The sequence below is a fragment of the Gymnodraco acuticeps genome, unplaced genomic scaffold, assembly GCF_902827175.1.
Source record: "Gymnodraco acuticeps unplaced genomic scaffold, fGymAcu1.1, whole genome shotgun sequence".
NCBI lineage: Eukaryota > Metazoa > Chordata > Actinopteri > Perciformes > Bathydraconidae > Gymnodraco > Gymnodraco acuticeps.
In genome coordinates, this window is record NW_022990693.1 from 34,905 (window position 1) to 60,409 (window position 25,505).

Consider the following 25,505-nt stretch of genomic DNA (forward strand, 5'->3'; position numbering starts at 1 on the left):
TGTATATACTCGCATTTTAGACTCTGTTACTAACTGTATATCTGTAGACTTGGTATGTCTTAAATGTCCGGTTAGGATGTATTAGAACGAAATCTAAAATGAAAATTGTAAACAAGCAATCTGTATGTAAAAAAACCACCTGTATGTAAATTGTAAATAAGCCATCTGTATGTCAAATATGTCTTATGTCTTAAATGATATGATGAATTGGAAATGGGGGACCCTGATGTAAACAAGACGAAAGTCTTTCTCTGGTCTGCATCCCCTTAACAATTGTATGTTTTGAGCTGTACTGTACTGTACCCAATATACAAGCTGTTAATAAACTTTTCAATCAATCAATCAATGTTGACCATTTTCTGGATCTTCTCGGGGATTCTTCAAGTCCCGCCAAATGATGTGTGACGTCATTGCGGGCACAGCGCTCCAGCTGCACCGTTCAGGATCCCAGCATCTGCATGTAAACGCACGATGGTGCACACAGCAGCAAACTCAGACAGCGATGACAGTTTAATTTTGAACGTGTCTGAGAGCTCATATGAGGCTGAAGGATCGCTTTATGTTGTATCTGTTAGAAGTTTAGGAATTAGGTGCGTCAATATGGGCGATCATACGGTCATGTAGCCAGTGGTGGAATGGGACTAAAAATCATCCCGGGACTCTCGACCGGCCCACTTCGGTACCGCTAGTAAATTGTCAACGGGGGGAGTGGGGGATGTCAGGGGCGGCGGGTGCTGTAGATAGTAAATGTAAATATGTAAATATTTGTGTCACTGCATCCTGGTAAAATACAAATATAATGCAATGTCTGTGTCTTTGACATTAGCGCTGCTAGCCACCTGTGCCCTGTACTACGAAGCCAGTTCAACAGACCCTGGATATGTTTGAGTAACAAACTAACTAACAACAACAAACTAACAAACGAGATCTCGCTAAGCGGTCCTACGACGCTGGTTATCAACTCGGTAAATCAAGCCAGGGTTTCTCTCTCCAGCTGAGAGCGTTCACGTCTAAGACACGAGTGGATCTGACTTTAATTACATTTGACTCGAGTGTTTCGTCAACATAATGTGTTGCTTAAAATAATACTTCTGCATACAGTGTGTGACACTGTAAGTGTTGCACGGCCAGATACGGCTGGAGAAGCTGACACAGATAAGGAAATATATGATATATTATATGATCGATGATCTGATTGATGATGTAATATGAATGATAAGTGCGACACGTCGGCGTCTTCTCTGCATACGGCAGTTTAAACTGTATTTCCTTTATCCTGTAATATGATTTGAGAGATGTAAACTCCGCACACTGAGTTGATCTCTTTTCTATAGACGCCGGAGGCGGGCAGCGTCAGGTAAAAAAAGTTATTTAGCCTTCCCAAACCTGAGCCTCACGCGCCGCCTATGGGGGATGTGCTAGTGACTATCCGACCGGCCCACTTCGGTACCGGCCCATCGGGATTCGTCCCGATGGCCAGTCCGCCACTGCACCCAGCCCACGTAAACTGTCAACGGGGGAGCCTCGCTGCGGGGAAACGGTGGACCTAGTGTCCCGATCGGAGTGGGAATAATAATAATAATAATCCGTGCATTTTATCCATTAATTTCCCCAACATTGTGGTGAAAAAAACACACGTTTAATTCATGTTGGTGTACTACAACTACAAAAAGCATCGGTTTGTTTTCTCATCAGGAAATGCAGACCGGCTCAAACAAACGATTTTTAATCATCATTCTCACGATCATTTAATCTATCATATGTTCGCCGAATTGACATGAAAGCACTAATAAATGTAGTTTCATCCACTTGAGTTTACAACTACAAAAATAATCGATTTGTTTTTATATCACATCCTACGGGAGGAAATTCAGCAGCTCTCACTACCGATTTGTAATCCTAATGTAATCATCATCTTCACCACGATCATTTATGTTTATGTTCGCCGAATTGACATGAAAGCACTGACAAATATGAATATACTGTAGTCAACTTCATTAAAACGTTATTAACGTGCCTAAACTCAGTAATTCACAATTTCTACGCATGACAACACACTTTGTCCGTGTTTGGCTCTCTCGCCGCACAGTGAAGCGTTCTCGCATTGACGTCACTTCCGGCTTCTCCCAAAACTTTAAAATGAGTCGAAGGAATTTCCCCGCGATGTTCGAAATTATTGATATTTAACGGAACGGTATCGCTTTTTATTTTTTAAACTGACGGTTCGAGATGACTAGTAGCCCAATATTTCATTGCACAACAGTTGTTGGGATGCTGTCACAGGCTCTTTAAGATGGCACCCGAACAACATCCGCTTCGAACTAGGAGTGAGGAAATGACAAATAAGCAACTTGGCATGGACACTTCTTCTGCTGTTTACCTTAGTGTTTACTTCCTGTCTGTCTTTTTCTGCTGTTCACCTTAGTGTTTACTTCCTGTCTGTCTTTTTCTGCTGTTTACCTTAGTGTTTACTTCCTGTCTGTCTTTTTCTGCTGTTTACCTTAGTGTTTACTTCCTGTCTGTCTTTTTCTGCTGTTTACCTTAGTGTTTACTTCCTGTCTGTCTTCTTTTGTTGATTTCTCTGACATCCAGTATCTTTTAACCACTCTCCTTCTCTTGTTTCCCGGCCATGCCCCCCCAAATGAGTCACTGTGCCCCCCCCAACGCAGGGTGGGCAAGCCTTGCCACTTTGCCGTTTTTTTCTTTTAAAAATCATATAAGTGAAAACGTTTCCACTAAAGGTTTTTTGTGTGAAATACGTCAGAAATAAAGAATACAAATAAAAAACACAGCCTGAGGTGTGCTCACTGCTGCTCTCTGATTGGTGTGTTGCTTGACCAATGACCCCTGACTTTTGTTTTGTTATCATTACGTGGTTGTGTGTTTAGATGAAAGCCCGGTGGCGATCTGTTCATCTGTTACACTGATTATACAGTAAAGCATTGAAAATAATATGATATACAGTACAGTACAAGTAGCCTACTTCTGGGTCTCTGTGTTTCATTCAAGCTCGGCTGTGTGTGTGTGGCACGATCGCATTTTGTGAGTGCGCGAGCGGTAACGTGGAATGTTGTTGTTAGCATCTGGTTAGCTAGCTATGCTAACGGATATAAAGAGCTGTTTCTACACCAAGGTGGAGGAGAGTCCTCTCCTGTCAGACTGAGAGGATCGTATAACCTCAGCTCAGTGAGGTAAGGAGTCTCTCAGTGTTTAGATAGTTCACTTTAGTGTAAGTTATCTCAGTGGGTCTCAAACGGTTTGGTCACCATTTATGTAAACAAGTATTTGTGAGGAATACCTTTATATGATCATTATAGTTATTAAAGAGAGAATAAATGAAAAACGGGTATGAAATACTATAGGACAGTAACACAAGAATACAGTTTAAAAGGGGAGTGATTAGTAAAATATCCATAAAGAAAAAGTAAATCTGTGTACAGTTCTGTTTCATATGGATGCTGAGAGATGTAGACTATCCATAGATCTCCTAATGTTGCTCTCAAAGTGCACCAGATTGATGCATTTAACTTCAATATTTTTTAAATAATCTTCCCGGGGGAGCATGCCCCCGGACCCTCAGGAGGTTAGGTCCACACCCACCTAAAACATGTTCACATGGATAGGATACTAAATACATTTGCACCCTTTTTATATGGTGGCCTATGTCCATATGTTTCTGTTTTGGTGGTCGTGCCACAACCGTGCATGTATGCACAAGTCATAGGTGCGCTATACAATAGCACTACACCCTGCAATATGTGTGAAAGACAATAGATTTTACAGCATGTTTTTTGAAATTGAAGTTGCGTTGGTGTTTGTGTGTTGGTTGTTGACGGCAGTGTGTGCCCCCCCTTGGTAAATGATTGCCCCCCCCATTCGATTTGTTCTAGAGCCGACCCTGAGCTCAGAGCTGCAAACAGCTGGGGACCTGAGACAGCAGCCACCTGTCACTCAGAGCGGCCACACCCTGTTAATCATTCATAAATGTAAGGTTTACTATAAATAATTGAGTTATATTAAATTGTCCAGCAGTATTTAGCAGCAGGCTGTAGACATGTTTATTTCTGCTGTAAAGTGTTGCACTGCCATTCTGGGGAGAGATTTTGTGTGCAGCCACAAACTTTACTGATGTGTAGTTAAGATCAAAATGCAGGCGCAATCCCGAAATGGGCGTGTCCCGGGCTAGGGGGCCAGAAGTAGGGGCTTGAAAGTGGGGTCATTGGCCCTACACTTTACAGGCCTGGCCAGTTTTAGCATTGAAGCTGGTGTGGTCCAACGGCAAGATGGTTTCTAGTTATTTAAAAAAGAAATGTTGGGGTGGGTTGAGATAGTAATAGATGATTACAAATGAAGTGTCCCATGATTTTTGGACTCTGTTGCTTAAAGCCAGAGAGTTTTAAGGGAAGCTATCATGAAAACTGTGATTAACCTCTGAGCTCTTGTACTGTTGTGTTTGAGGGAAACCTGAATCTCATGTGAGGCTGCTGTCTGCGTCACAGAGAGTCTCAGCTCCACCCCACAATTGATACTTACTGTCACATGATGTGGGTGTGATTTAATATCTGTCTGTGGATGGATTACTGACACATTACCAGTGGGGAGAGGGGGGGTAATGATGCTGGCAATTGTACAGTAAAGACCTGAACTCAAAGTCTGACAAAGAGAGCCAGATCTGGTAAAACCTGCAGTGAGCCCAGACTAACACATTTACAGTATATTGGATAAAAAGCGATCCCAACCTCAAACATGTCAGGCAGGATATTTATTATGACATATGAATACACAAGAAGACACACATACACATGACATGATGAGAAAGCTGTGCACTTAAACAAATAATGACACATTTAGATACAGACATATAAAAACACTGTTAAACACTTAACATTTGCCGTCCTGGCTTGCCAAATGTCTTCTGTTTGGGCAGCCGGTTGCCATGCATTACTTACTAACATTCCAAACAGTGAGCTGTAACACACACCTTAAACTCGCATCCAAACACTTAAACTTGTAAAAAAATTGGCAAGTTAGAGGGGTCAATGAAATCCAACCAGTAATGAATATTGTAATGATGTTATCTAAGACAAGTGTTTTTTTGACTCCTTAATCTGATGACAGACACAACTCCAGTTACTCTGCTCATCCACCCATAGGGGACACTTCAGTGCAGTACACTGTGTGCATGCCTACAATAGGTACATCAGAGCCACCTGCTGCTCTTTAACTGTCCAGCTGCATGCAAACCTCCCTACACAGCAAGGATTCCAAATTAACATTTTTACATTTGAAATGCTCTTTAATGTAATTGTATTATACTGTAAATACTGGACATTTGACCTAATGATTCATTCAATGACAATGACATTCATACTCTGGATCCTACGTTGCTATTGTGCAAAGGGTGTGAGCCTTATTTACAGTCACTCTCATTTAAATCAGTCTGCAAGGTTAGTACACTGGCTGCACATGCACTGCAGTTATGTGTGAATACAAACCCACAGTGCATATGTTTGATAGAGTGTATGGGCTGCTGTCCACCTCTTCTGTCCTGCAGACAGCAGCTCTGAGCAGGCAGGAGTTCAAAGGTTGCTTTGCAGCTGTTTCTTGCTTCTCGTCTCGAGTGTTGTGTGAAGTTCTCTTGCCTTTTAGAAACTCACCCGGGCATAGAAGCCCCCCTGTAACCAATCATATGAAGGGACCCTGAGTGTAGTGAGCCAATAGCAACAGAGGTCCGGGTATAAATACTAAAGCCCATCATGTTGAAGAGTTGGGCATCCCTACAATTGTTGAACAGGATCTGATCCCGGGACTGTTACTTCTTTCTTTTCTCCTAAGCAGGTAAACAAGCTTTTTGATAAATCCAATGGAAAGATTGTGGTGGTATTTATACATAAAGAAAGAACAGAAACCTGTCCCTGAGCAAACCTTCCGTTATCAAAATCATAGAGGAACATTTTTTGACCAGATATGTGTCAATCAGATTCCTCCATTGATGAACCCTGGAGCCATAGAAGCATTTTTCTATTATCACATTTCTGTGTTGGATTCCTGTTAAGCTTTGCATCTTTTTTCGTGAACTGGAAACTAATAATTATTACTCTGATCGTTCTTCTATCGCTGCACACTGTAGTGAAAGTTCTCTTTGAAAGACTTGATGTTTCTTTGGATATCTGCAGCACTATACTGCAGTTTAAAGGCTAGTTTAGAATACAACAGTCAAGGGTCACTGAAACAGTTGTGACTGTCTGCTGTTGCTTATGCTGGCAGGGCAGACCTGAGGTGTCTTTGAATAGTTTAGGAGCGCTTGATTTAGCCATGGAACATGTGCAGCCATCTGTGAGGCATGCACCACTTTGACCTTTGAGCGCACCAGGTGTCATCAATCAACTGCACCTCAACTGACGGATTCTCAACTCGGACAGAGAGATCAGATATTCTGACTGATTCTGCAGCTCTGTTGATTGCAACTCCAAAATGATCATTGTTTTCCAAGTAATTTGTGTTAACTTCCAGTTCTACTCACTCAAATTAGTTCCACTTTGTGTTAATCATTTTTGTGTGATTTTTTTGGGGTGGAAATTAGGCATTTCAAGTTCAATCAAAATGCAGGACACAATTACAATTACTGTACAAAACCATGTCTCAAGAACAATGGGAGAAGGCTATATCGTTTAGAGTAACCATTTGTAAGCATTGAGTGTTTGAGCTATTTTTGGTCTTTAAAAAGTCGATTTAGTTAGAACCAATGTATTTGATCTTCCACTCATGTATTGCAGCGTAGGTCGACCACTAAGTTTGTATTATTCTAAGGCTGAACGAAGTGAGACAGAAGAGAAAATCCTTCATCATCATGTGCATGGCAAGAGGGGGCATGGCGTCACTATTTATAATCACAGCTGTGAGGGAGAGACAGGTGGTGAGGCAGTCTGAGGGGAGGGCTGCAGGAAGAAAAGCATGTAGACAGAACAGGGGGGGGGGGGCGAGGGAGAGCGTGACAGTGAAGTAGAAAGACAGTGAAATTAGAGTAGAAAAAAAGGACGACAGAAGGACAGAATGAAAAGGTGTCTCCTCCTCACAAGAAGATTCATAGACAAGGCACTTGAAAGACTTGGAGAAATACCAGAGAGTACATATGGTATTCACTATTATAGTCAAACAATGAAACCTGCCTTTTGAAGGGCTGTTTCTTTAGTAGTCTTCTGTTTCGACACAATAAGGGAACAAAGTGCCGATAAATGCAGTCAGGACAAATTGTAACGAACAGTACAATTCTGGAATATAACAGGTCCTCTTCTCTTTTTCGTGTCTCTTCTCAGGTGGAGCAAGAATCGCAACCATGGCGAAGAATTGTCATAACGACTACAAGATGAAGTTCTCCGGGGACGAGGAGTTCCCCGACCTGTCCCTGCACAACAACCATATGGCTAAGGTACAACATCTACTCTGATATTGCTGCTCAATGGACACTCACCCGCAATACACCAACCAAAGTCTCTTTATTGTTATCATTGTGCTGAGATACTTCATCGAACACAGCATGTACTAAAATACATCATGTGACTGGATAAACACCGACCTGCGTGTCATCTGCTGTAGGTGCTGACCAAGGAGATCTATGCCAAGCTGAGGGGAAAGTCTACCCCCAGCGGCTTCACCGTGGATGATGTCATCCAGACTGGTGTTGACAACCCTGGTAAGAAGGAGCATCGACATTCAGCAATCAGGATTGACATTAACACATGCCAGAATCTTTTGTTTTCACAGACATAAATGAAGTAAATTAACAACTATATGTAGCCAAATATGGGTTGTGAATATGTACTGATTATGGATTGTTGCTGAAGCCCACCATGCTAGCATTGATCACTACCTCTGAGGTGACACAGGACTTTTGTTCAATCTTTAGGGATTGGGGCTAAAGTTCTGGCATGTTTTTTAGTAAGGTCTTTTGGTAACCAAGAATTTGTTAGCAAATGGGGTACAGGGGTGAGAGGATCTAACAATATTCCTACAAAGTTATAAATATTGAAAGTTGAACTAGCTAACTAGCATTGTTACCAACTCCCTTGTCATCCCTCTTGTTCAAAAGGTCACCCCTTCATCATGACTGTTGGTTGCGTTGCTGGTGACGAGGAGTCCTATGAAGCCTTCAAGGAGCTGCTGGACCCCATCATCTCTGACCGTCATGGTGGATACAAGCCCACCGACAAGCATGCGACCGACCTGAACTTTGAGAACCTGAAGGTGAGCTGCATGATCTGCATGATGGTATTGTTAGAGATAGATTTGTATAAAATCAGAAGGAAGGAAACATACCTATTGACCAGCTTCCACACCAAATGAATGACTCTTAGTTTGTTGATTGTAAAACCAATTGCTGGTTACTTCTATGGCCACACCAAGGCATGATGAATAACTCCAGACACTGTTCATTGGCCAACATAATAAGTACATTTACTCATAAAACGTTCATAAGGTCCAGTTCCTCACACAAGTGCAAGTCAATAAAAATAATGTATCTATTGTGTTTTTCTGTCCTTTCTCTAAGGGAGGTGACGACCTGGACCCCAACTACGTGCTGTCCAGCCGTGTGCGTACCGGCCGCAGCATCAAGGGATTCACCCTGCCCCCCCACAACAGCCGTGGCGAGCGCAGAGGCATTGAGAAGCTGTCCATTGAGGGTGAATGTCAACCTAATGACAATAATCTATCAATCTTACACAAATGTTTGTAGAAGGCAAGATGTATTTGTCAGAGGCTGACTCCTTTTCCTGTGTGCCTTCCTTGGTTTTTTCAGCTCTGGCCAGCCTGGATGGTGAGTTCAAGGGAAAGTACTTCCCCCTGAGCGGCATGACCGACGCCGAGCAGGACCTGCTGATCAACGATCACTTCTTGTTTGACAAGCCCGTGTCCCCCCTGCTGACCTGCGCCGGAATGGCCCGTGACTGGCCCGACGGCAGAGGCATCTGGTGAGAGACACTCAGACACAAAATGGAAATGAAATAGAAAAACGTATAACAAATTCAACTTTATTCCCAGATAAACAGGTATATGTAAACTCATAAATACAAACTCTAAACAAACCCCATCCTGGAGCTCCCATCTGCCATTCCCAAGCCAACCTTTCAAACTAACACCATCTGTCTCTTTTGTCTCATCACCCTAATATGAAAATCCTGATTATTCCGGCTTTTAAACATCTGTTAAAGTGTGTCATGAATAATTAAGCACAGTATGTAAAGCTGCAGCACAACTGCCCTTTAAAATTGATGTCCTTTAAATCCACCACTGTGTAGCTCAGATTATCCAGATTACAGGACACATGTTAGAAATGTCCGTCAAGATTCTGCGAGGCACTTTGGTAAACATTTCACCATCATTGTCCTACGCAAATGAAAACTGAGCTGGATTTCTTCCTCCAGGCACAACGACAACAAGACCTTCCTGGTCTGGGTGAACGAGGAGGATCATCTGCGTGTCATCTCCATGCAGCAGGGCGGCAACATGAAGGAGGTCTTCAGACGCTTCTGCGTTGGTCTGCAGAACGTAATGCAAAAACATCACAGATTGTTGTATTTAAATAAAGTCAAGCAGACAATTAAATATGCACAATTAAACTTGGAGAAAGAGTTAAAGCCATTTAAAATGATGTGCATCGTACATTTTAAACATTTTCATAAAGACCTTACATTGCTCTTTTTCTTTCTTCATTATTAATAGGACTGTTTAGCATTTAGCTACATCAGACTGGTTGTATTTAAACCATGATGCATTATTAATGCCCTTTATCCTCTACACTGGTCAGATTGAGGGGATCTTCAAGAAGCACAACCATGGCTTCATGTGGAACGAGCATCTGGGCTACATCCTGACCTGCCCCTCCAACCTGGGAACCGGCCTGCGCGGTGGAGTGCACGTCAAGCTGCCCAAGCTCAGCACACACGCAAAGTTCGAGGAGATTCTGACCAGACTGCGTCTGCAGAAGCGTGGAACAGGTACCAACAACATGAAATGGTTCAGTCTCAGAGTTGAAGCTAATATTTTCAGAGAGGCGCTGCAGGCTTACACTTCACACAGTTGGATGGGAAAGATAAAGCTATCAGCAAAAGTAACATTTTTATATGAACAAAACATTATAGAAATGAAAAAACATGGATTAAAATAAGACTTTTCATTCATTATGTTATCTTTACAAATTGCTATTGAAAAGGCTGCCATAGTTTGTTTTAGGATTAGAAACCTTATAGGCTTCCTGAAATGCATTATTCTGTAAGATTTGCTCTTTGTGTTTCGGTTAATAGCAATGTTATCTTCCCGCTCGCTTACCTAATGGATCGTATGCACCTACATATTCAGAGATACATCTTCAGGGTGTAGTCAGTTTTCATTTCTTTCCTGCCAAAACTCAAGGAATCTGCCGATTGAATTAATGAGAAATGTTGGTTGAACATACATTAAAGAAACCTTCTTACAAAGTTTCAACAAGTCTCAGGGGCTGGAGAGGGTATGTTTCCATGTGTTGGACAGAGGCCTCATTCCTCTTCCTCCTTCTCCCGCAGGTGGTGTGGACACAGCCTCCGTGGGTGGTGTGTTCGACATCTCCAACGCTGACCGTCTGGGCTCCTCCGAGGTGGCCCAGGTGCAGATGGTGGTTGATGGTGTCAAGCTGATGGTTGAGATGGAGAAGAAGCTGGAGAAGGGAGAGTCCATCGATGGCATGATCCCCGCCCAGAAGTAAAGCGGAACAGACAACCAATTACTCACTGACTGTCTGTGGAATTTATTTTACTTTGTAAAAAATGAACGGGTAGCCTCGTTGTAAAGTTATCTTACTGGTTTCAGCCAACTGGCTACTTTCTGCCTACTTCTTTTCCATCTGCTACTTCCTTTCTTACTTCTGATAACCCACTCCCAACTTCCTGTCACTTTAACCTCTCCACATCTTCTCTGTAACATCCTGGGATCAATCCATGCATAGTCTGGTCATGGCTATGTGTGCGTACCTAAAACTAATTTTTTTTGGTTGTGAATTATAACTGGATGATTAAACTATGCCCCGTAACAATCAAACTTTCTCTCATGTTTTATTGTATTTGAAACATACATGAATATCTTGCAACTACTCCAAACTGACTGACGGTGATATGTACATACATGATGTAAGATAACAAAATGTATATTAGCTTTGAACTTCCCTCACACATACACCGTAGCCTACAACAATTCAGCGATACCACAAAGACCCTGGTGGAATGCCACATTGGAGACAAAATCCATCACAGAAGAAATAAGACACACTGAAATGATAGAGGTTGAAAGTCTTTATTTTTGTGTCACACATTATTTCCTAGGAGACATGCAGGTCGATCCTTTCCATATTTCAGCCCATTAGTTAAGTTTTCTTGATAACAGCACGGCTTCAAACATACTATACAACAGCACTCTAGCCTTAAAGCACGGCTCTAACTGCATCTACAGAACAGGTTCAGAGTGAAGCCCAGTTGGACCGGAAAGAAGAAAAATAAAATATCTAGCCCTAAATCACAGCTTCACATTTTCAGACAGTCATGGATACCTGCTGCAGCTAAAACCTCCCATTTGACATTCCTGTAGACCTCACAGCCGTAAAGATCCAAACTGCTGTTCCTCCAGCTCTTCCTGTCACTGACCAGTGTCCTGTTAGGTGCTGCATACTTTAAAAGTACAAGTTACCATTGCTTGGCATTGTAGAAAACAATACAAGTACAACAACCTTTGGGTTTTGGAGTCATCAGTGTATAATGAATATAAAAGAACATCTTATTTTTCAAAGGTCTTATCTTAAACCTTCATCACGTTGCATGCTTTTAATTTATTTCCGGCAGGAAACTGATTGATTAACAGTCAAACATCTCGTACAGTCATACTGGAATTGGATCTCAGTGCTGCAGCCTGATTGGTCGACGAAGGTTTACAGTTTGTAGCGTGGCAGAGGTTAAGAACTAAACCATTTGTTATGGCCATAGTGATGTATCTGTACCTCAGTTTCATTATCTGACTTTGTCACCTCACTGAATCCTGAAGCTGATCCACTGGGAGAAGTGAGAGATGCCGAAACGTGCACCAAGGAAGAAAGACATTCAGAATGTCAATCATGGACATTATGTGTGAGACGATGTGGAATGAATAAAAACAGACATTGCAGTACAATGCATTCCTGGCAACAAAAAACGTGCTCAATGAATTTTAACAACATATCAGCGATATCAAAAAGAAAATGAAACAAGGAGCCCTGTTGAGTGGAGGCTTATTCCAGTAGGTTCTCAGGTGTGTGGCGGTGGCATTCTGAATGATTTGTTTAAAATGAAAGTGATTTTTTTGTAACAGTTCTATCTCAACAGATAAAAACTGGAACCAGTCAAGAAAAAAGCCATGCTATTTGACCAGTAATTAATAAATGTTTTAACCATTTGTGGCACACAATTATTATTAGTTGTCTTGGCACTCAGTGAAAGCATTTGGATATGTGCATGGAATTTCTTTTTCATTTTATTTTTAATGGGTAGACAATTCATTAGTTACATTTAAAAATGACTGCATTTCATTTAAATAACCTTTAAATTAGCACATATTGGACTCAGAATAATGCATTCTGATTGGCTGAACAAAATCTAAACTAAATTGACTAAACCTGCTGAGTGGAAAATAATGTAAGTGACTATCGGTTTCCCCTGTGTAGGTCAAATAAGAACAATAACAGTGCCTACTTGTGAAATAAGAACACCAATCACACATTGCACTTTAAACCAAAAACATGTTGTATCATTTTCCATTTTTCTAGAGGAGTTTTGCTTGTTAATAAAGGTAGCATGGGACAAAACATTGGGCAAAGTAACATATGTAAATGGCAGAGCATAGTGATCAGTTTATCAAGAACAACACTTCAGAGGGGTCCTGTGACCTTTAGACAGCGCGGCTCCTCTGTCAGCAGCTCCAGCAGAGTGGAGCAGGCAGAGAGGCAGCACTGGGCCAGAGAGGGGGAAAACTAACATCAGAATCCCAATTGAGCACTAACTGGGAGCAATGTATGGGCAGACAGGCTGTGACGCTTCATTCAATCCGTCACAAGTCTCTGCATTTCTGCATGTCTCCCTCTAGAGGCCGGTGGTGGGACTGCGGCCTCACTTCTGAAATATGTCACGTCTGCTCCCGACAACAGATGTCTAACTTCTGCCCATTTAAAAAAGCATTAGAGAGGGAAGATAAACTTAAAACACAAACATTAAAACATCTCTTTAAATAGCAGCTCTTTAAAAAGGAATGATGACAACAAATATGGTACAATAGGAATAACATGTCAACAATAATCAGTCTCCATCATTCTCAGCAACATCCTTACATCAAACATGAAGTTGTGATAACAAATAAAAAGACTCCATGGGCTCACATAATATGGAGGTGTGTTTCAAGCAGGGTCCAATGTCAAAGGTCACCATAAGTCTGCCGATGGCGGTCTGTCCGTGCATCCGTTGGTCTGGCTGTGATTGGTGGCATCAGAGGAAGAGGGTCTTTGGCGGAGGCGAGGCATCTCTAGCTGCATCAGATGAGGCAGAGCCCAGGGATGAAGAGGAGGAGGCGACCTTCCTCTTCATCCCTCCTCTTGTATCAAGCTGTCCTGTCTGTGATTGGTCCACCCCGCCTCCAGCCGCCCTCAGAGCTCCAGCTCTTTGGACACTTTGGTGGCGATGTCTCTGAAGGCTAGCGGCGCCCCCCACAGGCGCTTGAACCTCACCCCGCTGCTCTGGCCCAGCCCGCTGGGCAGCTGGCAGACCTCGGCCTCGAAGGCCACGCGGGCGCCGGCTGCTCCGTGGGTGCAGGACAGCAGGAAGGGCCCGGCCAGGTGCACCTGGCAGCCGCAGCCCTGCGCCGCCTCACGCAGCGCCAGCACCACCTCGGCCGGGTCCCGAGGGCTCCGCACCCTCACATCCCATCCGCTTCGGGGGGTCCGGGGCTCTGCCGCCTTCTGATGCCCAGATAGATGGCGACTGGAAGTGGGGGGGGGGGGGTGTTGGGAGGACGAAAATAGAGGATGGAAAGGGAAATGTAGGAAGATTTAAAAGAAAAAGAGAGGGAGAGGGTAGTGTGGGAATAACAGCAGGAAGGGTGGATGGTGAGGGGCGAGGGGAGCAGGAGATCAGGTATGAAGGAGCAGGAGTGCAGGCCGAATGGGAATGAATGGGGTTTCAGTGTAAGTGAGATGAATAAGTGATGGAAGTGTATGGTTGTGTGAATGTATGAGTGGTAAGGGAAACGGGGAGGAGAAGAAAATAGATTAATATCATACATTATTTGATTTGTATACCTCTAGAAATATAGGTCACAGAAAGTTATTCTCTATTTTTTATTCTATTCAACCAACGTTAACATTTATTTTTCATGTGAGGGATATAGGGCAATCTAGGATTAATAATACAGGTATATTGTTCTTAAATATGATTAATGAAATATATAGAACCAATGACACACATACATTCATAAAATCACACCAAACACTAATGGAGAATATAATAAAATGGAGGTAAAGAGACAAGCTGCTGATTAACACAATAAAAGATCATTTCATTCAGGTGACAGTTACGCACATGTCTATAACGCATTCAAAACATTCCCGTAATGCGCTATTATTGCTTATAGCAAGATAGAAATGTATTTATAAGCCCTCAGCAATAGTCATAATGCCTTATAATTATAATAATGACTTATAGGTTTATGAATGTATTTCAAGTGTGTTTTCATGCATTATAGACATCATATATTGATTTCTCTTGAAATCAAAAGGATCATCTACCACAAAGGACCCACAGTGTGTTAGCTTCTGTTAGCCTGCTACTGTTTACCTGCTGACAGTCACCTGAGACTGGGCTGAAGCAGCTGAGGCCCAGAGGAATTACACACACCTTTAGTCACATAATGATACTGATACCCTGACAACGTATAGTATTCATAAGATGAGAGTCCAAAAGCAATACCAATGTAGGTTTTGTTAATACTTTTGTTGCATGTAACCCATACATGAAAATTAAATAACTGAGTAATCTAACAATGTGGTTCATTTCTGTTTCAGTATTGTGTCTAATCACTATCTCTAGCCATACACATATAGCTGGATACTGGCTTTCTTGACATTGTTGTGTAGGATATATATATTTTTCAAAGTAAAGCTTGAAAATCCAAGCAAAATTAAATAGTTATAACTTTGAATTGTAATGAGAACACATTTAATAATCATAATCAGACTTTTGTCTTCAATCTGTCTTTCTTGCTAATGGGTAGTGGGTAGTGATGATTATCCTTTTATAGCAATGATATGAAGTTGATGTGTCTTGCTTTGATAGATCTAGTACAGAGAGATCTGAGCAATGACAAAGTGCAACGGTGTTGACCACACAGTGTGCGTTCTCTGAGGGAACACGTCCCAATCCTTTTGACTGTATTTCCTTGTGTCCTCACCACATGCAAGACAAAAAGATCACCACAAAAAAAGGTAGTATGATTCAGGATCTGTGCTGTAAACGTAATCCAGTTCCCATGTTGGATCACATGACCTAGTGTGACTCCATGTAGACTTCTGACTTCACAATGTCACACCTAAGAATGAAAACATTTACAGCTGCAGCGCGGACACACAGTTCTCTGTACAAAGTATATCCTTGCATTATTTTTACAATTAAAGTAAAGTTGATCTGCCTTTTGACTAACAGTCGGGTAGAGATTAGGCGCATTCACACTGCGGTACTTTTCCCACAAAGGTTCATGTGAACTTAGTTCATGTGAACTCTTTTATCGCGTTCACACCAAAAAGAGCCGGTACTAAAATTAGTTCATGTGAACCTTTTTACCCCCTCTTTTGTGAGAAAAGAGCTATATTTCTGATTGGCTGGGCGGATTGCAAACCACGCCCCGTAAAACTCCCAAAAAGTTTTGTGAAGCCGCCATTTTATTATCCTCGAATTAGCATTATTAGCATTAGCATTATCCCAGCGCAGAAACGCAGAGAGACTAACTTATGGCAACACAAAACAAAACATGGGAGCGGTGGAGATGAGGAAGTGTCGGCGTTCTGGCGATTTACTCGGAAGGCTTCAGTAGAAGCTGCTGGGACTCCCAGCAGCTTCTACTGAAGCCAGTCTCCAACTCCGGGGACTTCCGGCCGGGGACTTCCGGCCGGCCTTGAAGTGGTTTGCGGCCTGCCAGTAAACCCAAAGCAGAAGAAGAACAAGTGACGTCAGCGGCTTCATTTGCCTAATCCACCCCCACGGACTTTTTCCAGTGTGAACGCGATCTGTACTACTTAGTTCATGCGAACTAAATAGTTCACATGAACCTTTGTGGGAAAAGTACTGCAGTGTGAATGCGCCTATTAAAAGGTTTTTTGAACATTGAACATTTCTTGCTTATTGATAACTCTCTAATGTCTGTATGGTTAGTAGCTGGAGCCGGCAGCTTGTTAGCTTAGCTTAGCTTTACTAAGTCTGAACAGAGGAAAGTATAACGATGTTTTTGTGGAAACATTGTGTCAATACTCAATATATTCTTATATAAACTACTTATCAAAGACACATTTTACTTTTTGGTAACAATTGCTTTTTAATGAAATACTGTCAGGACATGTGTCAAAGTTAAGTAACAGATGGAAACTAATGCCCAATCCCAAGCCGCCCCCTACACCCTACCCCTACACACTACCCCTCCGTTTGCGCGTTCGCATGGAGGGTCCGCCATATTAAGTGCTGTTCCAAACCAACGAGTGTGGAGCGGTGTGGAGGGGGAGTGGGCTATCAAGCCCTCAAACAGCGAGTCTGCAGCGGTGCTGACTGGAGACCGGTCTCTACCTGACCGGTCTCCACGTTGTGTGTGTCCGTCAGGAAACACGCTGTGTACAAGTAGTTCCAGCAAACATCCACTGATAAACTGCGATGTTTTATTTTAGTTATTAATTTTAATGTTTTGTCAAAGAGATGCTGATTTGAAACCGTTGTTACGGCATTTCCTGTTTCTGCCGGAGAGAGGGGAGGCCGTCCCAAAGCTTGCCACTGTATTTACTCCCTCCATCTGACAGGAGAGAGCCTCGTTGAGATGCGAGTGTCACTCCACGGAGTTCACTCCGTTACGGAGGGGGAGTGTGTAGGGTTAGGGTGTAGGGCGTGGTTTGGGATTGGGCCTAAGAAATCAGAAATGTGCTGAAAATTGTCTTAATAGATAAATAGAAATGGACCAACTTCATAATTTGCCGTTGCAAATAATCAACTGTAATATATGTTATCAGAATATTCATTTTATCACAGACTGTTCAAAACGGAATTATATTTTATTTAGACTTAATGTTGATTGATTCATAAATGAAGAAGAGTTGGCTGCCTGTAACACTGAGAATTGAATTGTATTCTATGGTTGCATTCTGGTTGTCGGTGTCAGACAAAGCGTAAATGTGGACTCACCTTGTGACCGGAGATCTGCTGATTCTCTCAGGTTCGTCTGTGACCCTCAAGAGGAAGAAAAACGTATCCGTTAGGAATCAATAGGCCTGTTGACATCAACCTCTCACCCCTTCCTGTTTAATGCAATAGCTGCATGGCTACATCAGTCATCCACAACAATCACAACACAAAACACAACAACGTGTCTTCAAACCACAGATGGGTCCTCACAACTACACTCACCACACAGGAACATCAGATGAACGTGAAACAACAAAATGTCAAAGTCACCAACAAACAAATGAGCGGTGGCCGGACTCACATGCGTACAAATCTGATGCTTATTAAAGCACACATTGTGTGTTAAAAGAGGACACCAGACTCATTTAGAAAAATATAACAAGCATTCTACTATTGTTTGTACATGGTTGTAATGCTGTCCAAGCTAAGATGTTGATGTGGGACTAACGTCTGTACAGGCATGGTTTGAGATGCTACAGCGCCTCTCTCCAGAACTGTATTTCTTCCTTCTGATAGGAACACACTGATACACAGTATCAGCTGTCATGTCTGATACAGTATGATGCACAGTTTTGCCACGTGTAAAATAAATATAATACTGTACAATTTAGCTCTTTGTCTGATCAGAAAATATTTTTGACATCAGATTAAGGGTTTTATTTAGTCTTTGTAACTGCATTTCACAACTTTGGTTTGATGCGTTTTGACTGACATGTTTTTATTTGGTATGGTTTATGGTATGTAACCTTCTACAATGCTTACAATACAATTGTTGTTGAATCCTTTATGATGTGGTCCCCTGCTTCCTCAAGTGTCTACCTTCAGGACCCTGAGGGTGACCAGATTTGAACAGAGCAGCCTGATGTTAGCACACATTCCTGACACTCTCTATTGTTTTGGTTTGTTAGTTATGCTCCATTTTTCTATTTACTGTATTCAAGCACTTCTATTCTTACTCTCCTTACATTTGAAAATCACCTGGGATGTTCCTTTTTTGTCCTTTCTTGAGGGCCATGCGTCTAGTCTAATCTTATTATCAAATGGTGTGTTTGACATTCTTTGCAATTTACAGAATGGAATATTGCATTTCACATGCCATCCACATCATGCCTGCTGTAGGTTTGTATTCAAGTTTCTTCTAAATAACTATTTACTCGACCCAGCAGACTGCAGCTACAGGAGTTTGAGGCTTCTTATTGCACTTCTCTTGTATGGCCACCAGGGGCCCCTGTTGCTGTTTTCTGTAGCTACCAACCTGGCAACCTGATGTCTTTTCCAGGAACTGGTGGTTGTATGAGAATTGAGCAGTAAAATATATGTACAAAAATAAGGATTTAGTGAAAGTGTCTCTAATGTGACCCTGGCTCAGATGTTTGTACTCTCACCTCTCTTAAAGTACATGGAGAAATCCCTGATAATCCACACAATCAATCAATGGGATGAGAATTATCATTTATAAATGTTTATAAAATAAAAAATTACCTAGCAAACATATTGAAGGTAATTCCTGTCGGATCAGGAATAATAAACTTCATTACAGCAAATCTGTTGGTAATATTTGACTAGTAACGCAAACATTTTTGCAGAACAAATAGCTATTCAAATATTTTTAAAAGCTATATCAATATATTCCTGTTCTCAAAAGTAAATGTTTTGGGAAATAAGAATTGATTGTGTTACATTTTAGAAAATGACCTTTTCTTTTTTTGACTGGGTCAAGAAAGTAAGGATACGGATGCCAAGGTGACCCTGAGCGAGGCTAGTGGTATCACATCTTTAAGACAGAATACATATGGGGAAATCTATCTGAGTATGTAGTGCAGACTCGCTCGCCTCTATTCTCTCACACTGCATTGAGTTAAGGATTATCTGAGCTGAGAGAGGACGGCTGAAAGTGAGAAAATGAGAGAAAGAAGAGCAGAGAGACAGAGTGAGAGAAGCTAGCAGCAGAGGAACAGAACAATCTGCTCGTATCTCAGCTGTGAAGATCCCTGTTTAAGAAAAGGATCAATCCTGGTTGCATAACTAATCCTGATTTAAACGGCTGTGACGCCGGGTCAGAGGGATGACTGCTGCCGGCTGTTAGCATTCTGCCGAGGCTCACACATTTACTGTCACAGGTAGGAAGCTACAATGATGCAGGGTAACCCGTGGTTACCCATTACACCTTTCACACACACCTTTCACACACACACACCTTTCACACACACACACACACACACACACACACACACACACACACACACACACACACACACACACACACACACACACACACACACACACACACACACACACACACACACACACACACACACACACACACACATCTTTGCAACAAAAGCTTCTTTGTATTGTCACTACTATAAACGATAGTCTCAGTTCAGATGAATGTTTGTGTAACTAAAGTCACAGACAGTGATGAGGGGGGGACAGGGCCACTGGCATGCAGGCAAACAGTCAGACAGACAGACAGACAGACAGACAGACAGTCAGTCAGTCAGTCAGTCAGTCAGTCAGACAACCAGTCAGACAGACAGACAGACAGACAGACAGACAGACAGACAGACAGACAGACAGTCAGTCAGTCAGTCAGTCAGTCAGACAACCAGTCAGACAGACAGTCAGTCAGACAGACAGACAGACAGACAGACAGACAGACAGTCAGTCAGTCTGTCAGTCAGTCAGTCAGACAGTCAGTCAGTCAGTCAGTCAGTCAGTCAGTCAGACAGACAGACAGTCAGTCAGACAGACAGTCAGTCAGACAGACAGACAGACAGACAGACAGACAGACAGTCAGTCTGTCAGTCAGTCAGACAACCAGTCAGACAGACAGTCAGTCAGACAGACAGTCAGTCAGTCTGTCAGTCAGTCAGTCAGACAGTCAGTCAGTCAGTCAGTCAGTCAGTCAGACAGACAGACAGTCAGTCAGACAGACAGTCAGTCAGACAGACAGACAGACAGACAGACAGACAGTCAGTCAGTCAGTCAGACAGTCAGTCAGTCAGTCAGTCAGTCAGTCAGACAGACAGACAGACAGTCAGTCAGACAGGCAGACAGTCAGTCAGACAGACAGACAGACAGACAGACAGTCAGTCAGTCAGTCAGTCAGTCAGTCAGACAGTCAGACAGTCAGACAGACAGTCAGTCAACCAGTCAGACAGTCAGACAGACAGTCAGTCAGACAGGCAGACAGTCAGTCAGACAGTCAGTCAGACAGTCAGACAGACAGACAGACAGACAGACAGTCAGTCAGTCAGTCAGTCAGTCAGTCAGACAGACAGTCAGTCAGACAGACAGTCAGTCAGTCAGTCAGACAGACAGACAGTCAGTCAGACAGACAGTCAGACAGACAGTCAGTCAGACAGGCAGACAGTCAGTCAGACAGTCAGTCAGACAGACAGACAGTCAGTCAGACAGACAGTCAGACAGACAGTCAGTCAGACAGGCAGACAGTCAGTCAGACAGTCAGTCAGACAGTCAGACAGAAGCAGCCAGAAAACATGGGAAAGGAAGACTTACTAACTGTTTTTGTCCCCTGTGGGAGGGTGCAGCCCGACATGGACTTGTTTGAGCTCTGACGTTTAGAAGGGTCAATAGTGACCCTAGGAGGAAGAGGAAGAAGAGAAGGAGATGACGAGAAGATGAGAGGAATGGAAAAAAAGGGAAATTAACAGCAGAAAGTCAGAGAGACATGGAACAAAAGAGAGAGCAAGTGAGGAGGAGACAAAATAGAGATGCCAGACAGTAAGAAGCACAGGTAGAAGAGGCAGTATCAAACGTTGTGTACTGTAGTTCAGGAGAAAAGAAGGATAACAGATTGGCAGGTGACTGGCAAGGAAAAGAAAAGTTGTTAAAGAATCAAACAAACCAACAGATAAAGCAACGGTAAGCAGCAGAGAAGAAGACAGTATGTCTCCTGAACAGCAGACCTGGGTCTTATAGCTGAATGTTTGTTTGTGTCAGGGAAACAGCTATGACAGAAGCTGAGAAGTTCAGCTCAACTATGACATTTTAACCATTTTCTGTAACTGAAGATACTTTCTAACTGCTTAGATAAGAAAGGGCCTACAGTCATTTCCAATAGTGCAGGATGAAACTATTGCATACATTGCTATCCACTAAACCATATGTTACAGAGTCCCACATTTAGGGACATTCGTTTTTATATATCTCTCTTTATTTGTCACACACTCTTTTTTTACATTCACTTAGTGTTGCCCATTCTCCTTATTCAAATATAATGACCATCCTTGATCATAAACCCCCCCAACTAAATGAGTTTGTATTTAAATCCACTAGTTGTCAGTGTTGTGTGTTATTGCTGCTAAGGGAAACAACATGAAAAGGGTCAGAATCTACGGTTCCATCCCATTTCTAATCATAATGCCAAATGTGTTTTCACTAATTAAGGCATAGGCTTTTAGTATATATCATCACATATGAACTATTTTACAATTATAACATTTGTTGTTTTCAATGTGATGAGGTGGACACATTTTTAATAGTAAATGGAGCAGGTGGTAATAACACAAACATGTTGACACACTATGAGACCCAGGTCTGACGCCTGTGAAGCTGCATCAGTAGAGGACAAAGGCTGGCAGGTTAGTGCTGGTTAAGGAAGAGACGGAGAGAGGCAGCAAGGTTAGCTCAATGATCTTTATGTACACGTTCAGAGCAAAAGAGTTACACTGTTGACAGTCTCACTCCACCACGTGAAGGGTTAGCAGCAATCCAACATTTACAATCCTGCTGTTAGATATGATTCTATCGGTTATCATTTCATGTCTTCCTGTTTTACTTAAAGTCTCTGAACACAATGCAACTCGTATAACCTTCTATCCTTTCCTCCCCTTCCTCTTCTCCCGGCTTCTCCCCTTACCTGCGGGTCAGCTTGGAGGTGAGTTTGCTGAGCAGGGTGGAGGTGGTCCGGGTCCTGGTGTGGGGCAGGGGGCTGGCATCATGGGATGGCATTGGGGAAGCAGGGGGAGCATGGGAGGGAGGGCGGCGGTCTCTGATCTGCCCCCCGTGGAAAGTGCTCCTCACCGTGGAGCCCCTGGAGAGGCGGGAGGAGGGCGTGGAGGACGAGACCCCGGAGGCCCCGGCGATGCTGTGGGTGGAGGGGGAGGAGGGGGGCAGGCGGTGGGATATGGAGCTGGAGGGAGAGAAAAACCAATGAGTGGTAGTTGCTGCTATAACAATCATTTTAATAAATAAAAAAAGGAATAACAAGTAAATTGAAGTTGACTATGATAGAATAAATTCCCCAAAAACTAAACTAAACTTGCAATTTCTTTAAGTTTCTTTATGATAACAGTCAAGTACATTTAAGATCTTCAATACTTCTATCCCCTTGAACCCAGGTAACTTGTTCAGAAGTGTGCAGATGAATGAACAGTGAGTGAGCCATCTGCTCTTCATCATAACACTTATTCCTAATCTAAAATTGGCCCAAAATGCTCTTTGTGGTCTCCAATTGAGATCTCTCATTTTGCACCCCCCCCTTCGATACCCTTACACGTACACTTTGACACACACACGCACACACGCACACACACACACGCACACACACACACACACACACACACCACCCTCACTCTGTGGCTGGTGGCCTGAGGCTGCTTTTCATAACGCTCTAGATAACTCCCACACACAAGGTTCAAGTGGGGCAGAGCCATTCAACGAGTTAAGTTGAAGCGCAGCCGCTGCAGAGCAAAATCATTTAACGTCAATATGAGCTGCGGCTCACTGCGGGGGGCACACAGGGGGCGGATGGGGGGTTGGGGGTGTCTGAGTAATGAAGACTGAAAGAATAGCGAGAGGAGACGAGGAGGGTGAGAGGCTGAACATGTACAAAAGAAGGGAAGAAAATGGTAGAAAGGGACTACCCGAGAACTCCTGAGATTTCCGCTTTAAAGGTATACCTGTATTGGTGGGTTAAGCCTATCTGGAGTGAAACTTTGTGGTGTGTTTAATGTTTAATGTAATACTATCATCTAGCTGCTATCTCACAACTGTTACTGGGACTGGATGTGTATTTTGCACATTTTAAATTGTGTAGTTTCTAATTGTATCTTTAATATGTTATACATGCTTCTTAATGAATATCCAGCTACCTTTGGCTCTTTACTTGCCGTAACAATGTATATATCTCCTCTGTGGGACGAATGGCGGATTCTGATTCTGGTTATTACCAGTCCTACTGCATTGGACCTTCAAAGAAACCCTGTCACACCTGTAGTCACATTTATACTTGAGGGTTTATTGTTATTTCTAGGTAAAGATAAAACAAGAAGTATAATTAAATTAAATTGAGAGTTTAACAGTATGTATATAAAAATAACTGCCAAAAAAAGGGCAAATCTAATACAATTACTACGAGGAACTTTTATTTTTGGTGGTGTTTGTGGACAAAAGCAATAGAGTTTTCTGAGCACCAGCCACTTGTTGTGAACCTGCATGATTGCGTCTCAATTGCACTCGGTGGCAAGCATTTAGAATAACTATATAGTCTTTACTTATTATAACATTTAAACTATTTTATAACTATTAGTCCACAGCTTTATGAAGCGTTTTACTATCTGCAGCTACACTCTGTCTCTGTATAAGATCACTTCCAAAGTCATCAAAGATTACTGCCCGTGTATCATTTCATGGACTTGAATACCCAACAGTGTTTTTAATAAATGGATGGAAATGTGGGTCATACATACACATACACACATACAGTCACACATACAGTAACTCACACACATGCTGTTCTTTAGATAATCAGTGCAATCCTGTTGCCATTATAGATCACACCCTTTCCATGTCCCCTTTTATGTGACTGAGTGTGTCCATGCACGTGTTCCCATCAGCCACTCTGGCATGGCATCACATTGACAAGGCCTCTGAGCAAGTGGAGGGTAACGTCGGCATGGTGCCCGCCCTCCTATTCAATACTTTTTTCTATTCTTTTTTGGCATTGGATACATTGTTTGCCTGACCTGCCCCCAGCCCTCCTCCCATATAAGCTACGATAATACTTTATTGTCAGATCTTCAGAAGTCTGACATTTCCTTGCATCACAGCAGCTCCATTTTCTCTAACGTGCATTTGACCTGGGATTTAAATCTGTATTTTATTTTAGGATTGACGTGCACAAAGGAGTGCTTCAGTCTAACTTGATCAAATCCTGGGACCCTGTACCTCTGATTTGATGGAAACAGTTCATATTCTGTTCAGGACATGTTGGGGGGAGAGATGATGTTAATATGTTGTTATGGTAGGCTGATTCCTAGAGTCTCTCAAAAGGTTGACCTACAGCAGGGGTGCCCAACCAGTCGATCGCGATCGACCGGTCGATCGCGGGGAGATTCCCAGTCGATCGCGAGATGTGTCTAAAAATAGAACAACAATATTCTGTTTTATCGTTAATGTCCTATAACTTAATCTTCCTGTGCCAGAATAATGCACTTGAACGCATCAAAGCTTTGTGATTGGCCGGCGTGACCCCATGTGTCGGGGCGCGGCTGGTGGGCAGTGGGCACTAGTTAGCTGACGTTGTCCGTGTCAACAGGAGTGACAGTCCGCACACACACAAGACCGCAATTATGGCAGAAGCAAAATAAGCGCAAAATATATAATTTTCACTCCGAGTGGGAGGATGATTATTTTTGTATCTATTCCAATTCAAAGTCCATCTGTCTCATCTGCAATGCGAGCGTGGCTTTATCGAAGAAGGGTAATTTAGGAGCGGCATTTCAAAACAGTGCACAAACGCTACGAGACGGAATTCCCTCCTAATTCTGCCCTACGCTCCAAAAGGGGAGGGGCCTGAAAGGACAGCTAAATGCACAGCAGTCCATTTTCACCAGGCCCAACAACAAGAGCAAGGCTGCTACCAGAGCATCTTATCGTGTCAGTCACGTTCTTGAGAAACACATGAAGTCTTTCAAAGACGGCGAAGTTGTGAAAGAAGCATTCCTGGAGGCTGCCGACGCGCTTTTGGGGGACAATAAAAATAACAGTAGCATTCAAAAA

The 25,505-nt window shown here is 42.7% G+C and overlaps 2 protein-coding genes across 2 annotated transcripts in view; one reads left to right on the forward strand and one right to left on the reverse strand.

Annotated features, from left to right (window-relative positions):
* The first annotated feature begins 5,734 nt into the window (after positions 1-5,734).
* Positions 5,735-11,070, forward strand: ckmb (creatine kinase, muscle b). Its single transcript, XM_034230523.1, has 9 exons — positions 5,735-5,838; positions 7,317-7,429; positions 7,597-7,693; positions 8,090-8,244; positions 8,549-8,681; positions 8,798-8,969; positions 9,423-9,546; positions 9,806-9,995; positions 10,560-11,070. Exons 2-9 carry the CDS (start codon positions 7,337-7,339, stop codon positions 10,736-10,738), a joined length of 1,143 nt encoding a protein of 380 aa, XP_034086414.1. The 5' UTR covers positions 5,735-5,838; positions 7,317-7,336; the 3' UTR covers positions 10,739-11,070.
* A 236-nt stretch (positions 11,071-11,306) lies between these two features.
* Positions 11,307-25,505, reverse strand: part of LOC117555585 (MAP/microtubule affinity-regulating kinase 4-like) — a 66,564-nt gene continuing 52,365 nt past the window's right edge. Inside the window, 4 exon segments of the mRNA XM_034230500.1 lie at positions 11,307-14,024; positions 17,478-17,514; positions 21,000-21,082; positions 22,363-22,635. Of these exon segments, the coding sequence (XP_034086391.1) occupies positions 13,691-14,024; positions 17,478-17,514; positions 21,000-21,082; positions 22,363-22,635 (727 nt within the window). The 3' untranslated portion in view covers positions 11,307-13,690.

Excerpts from the sequence above, each read along its gene's own strand:
- ckmb (XM_034230523.1), top strand. The coding sequence starts at position 7,337 with ATGGCGAAGAATTGTCATAACGACTACAAGATGAAGTTCTCCGGGGAC. Across the intron at positions 7,694-8,089 it reads GACTGGTGTTGACAACCCTG|GTCACCCCTTCATCATGACT; the intron begins GTAAGAAGGAGC and ends CTTGTTCAAAAG. Across the intron at positions 9,547-9,805 it reads TCTGCGTTGGTCTGCAGAAC|ATTGAGGGGATCTTCAAGAA; the intron begins GTAATGCAAAAA and ends TACACTGGTCAG.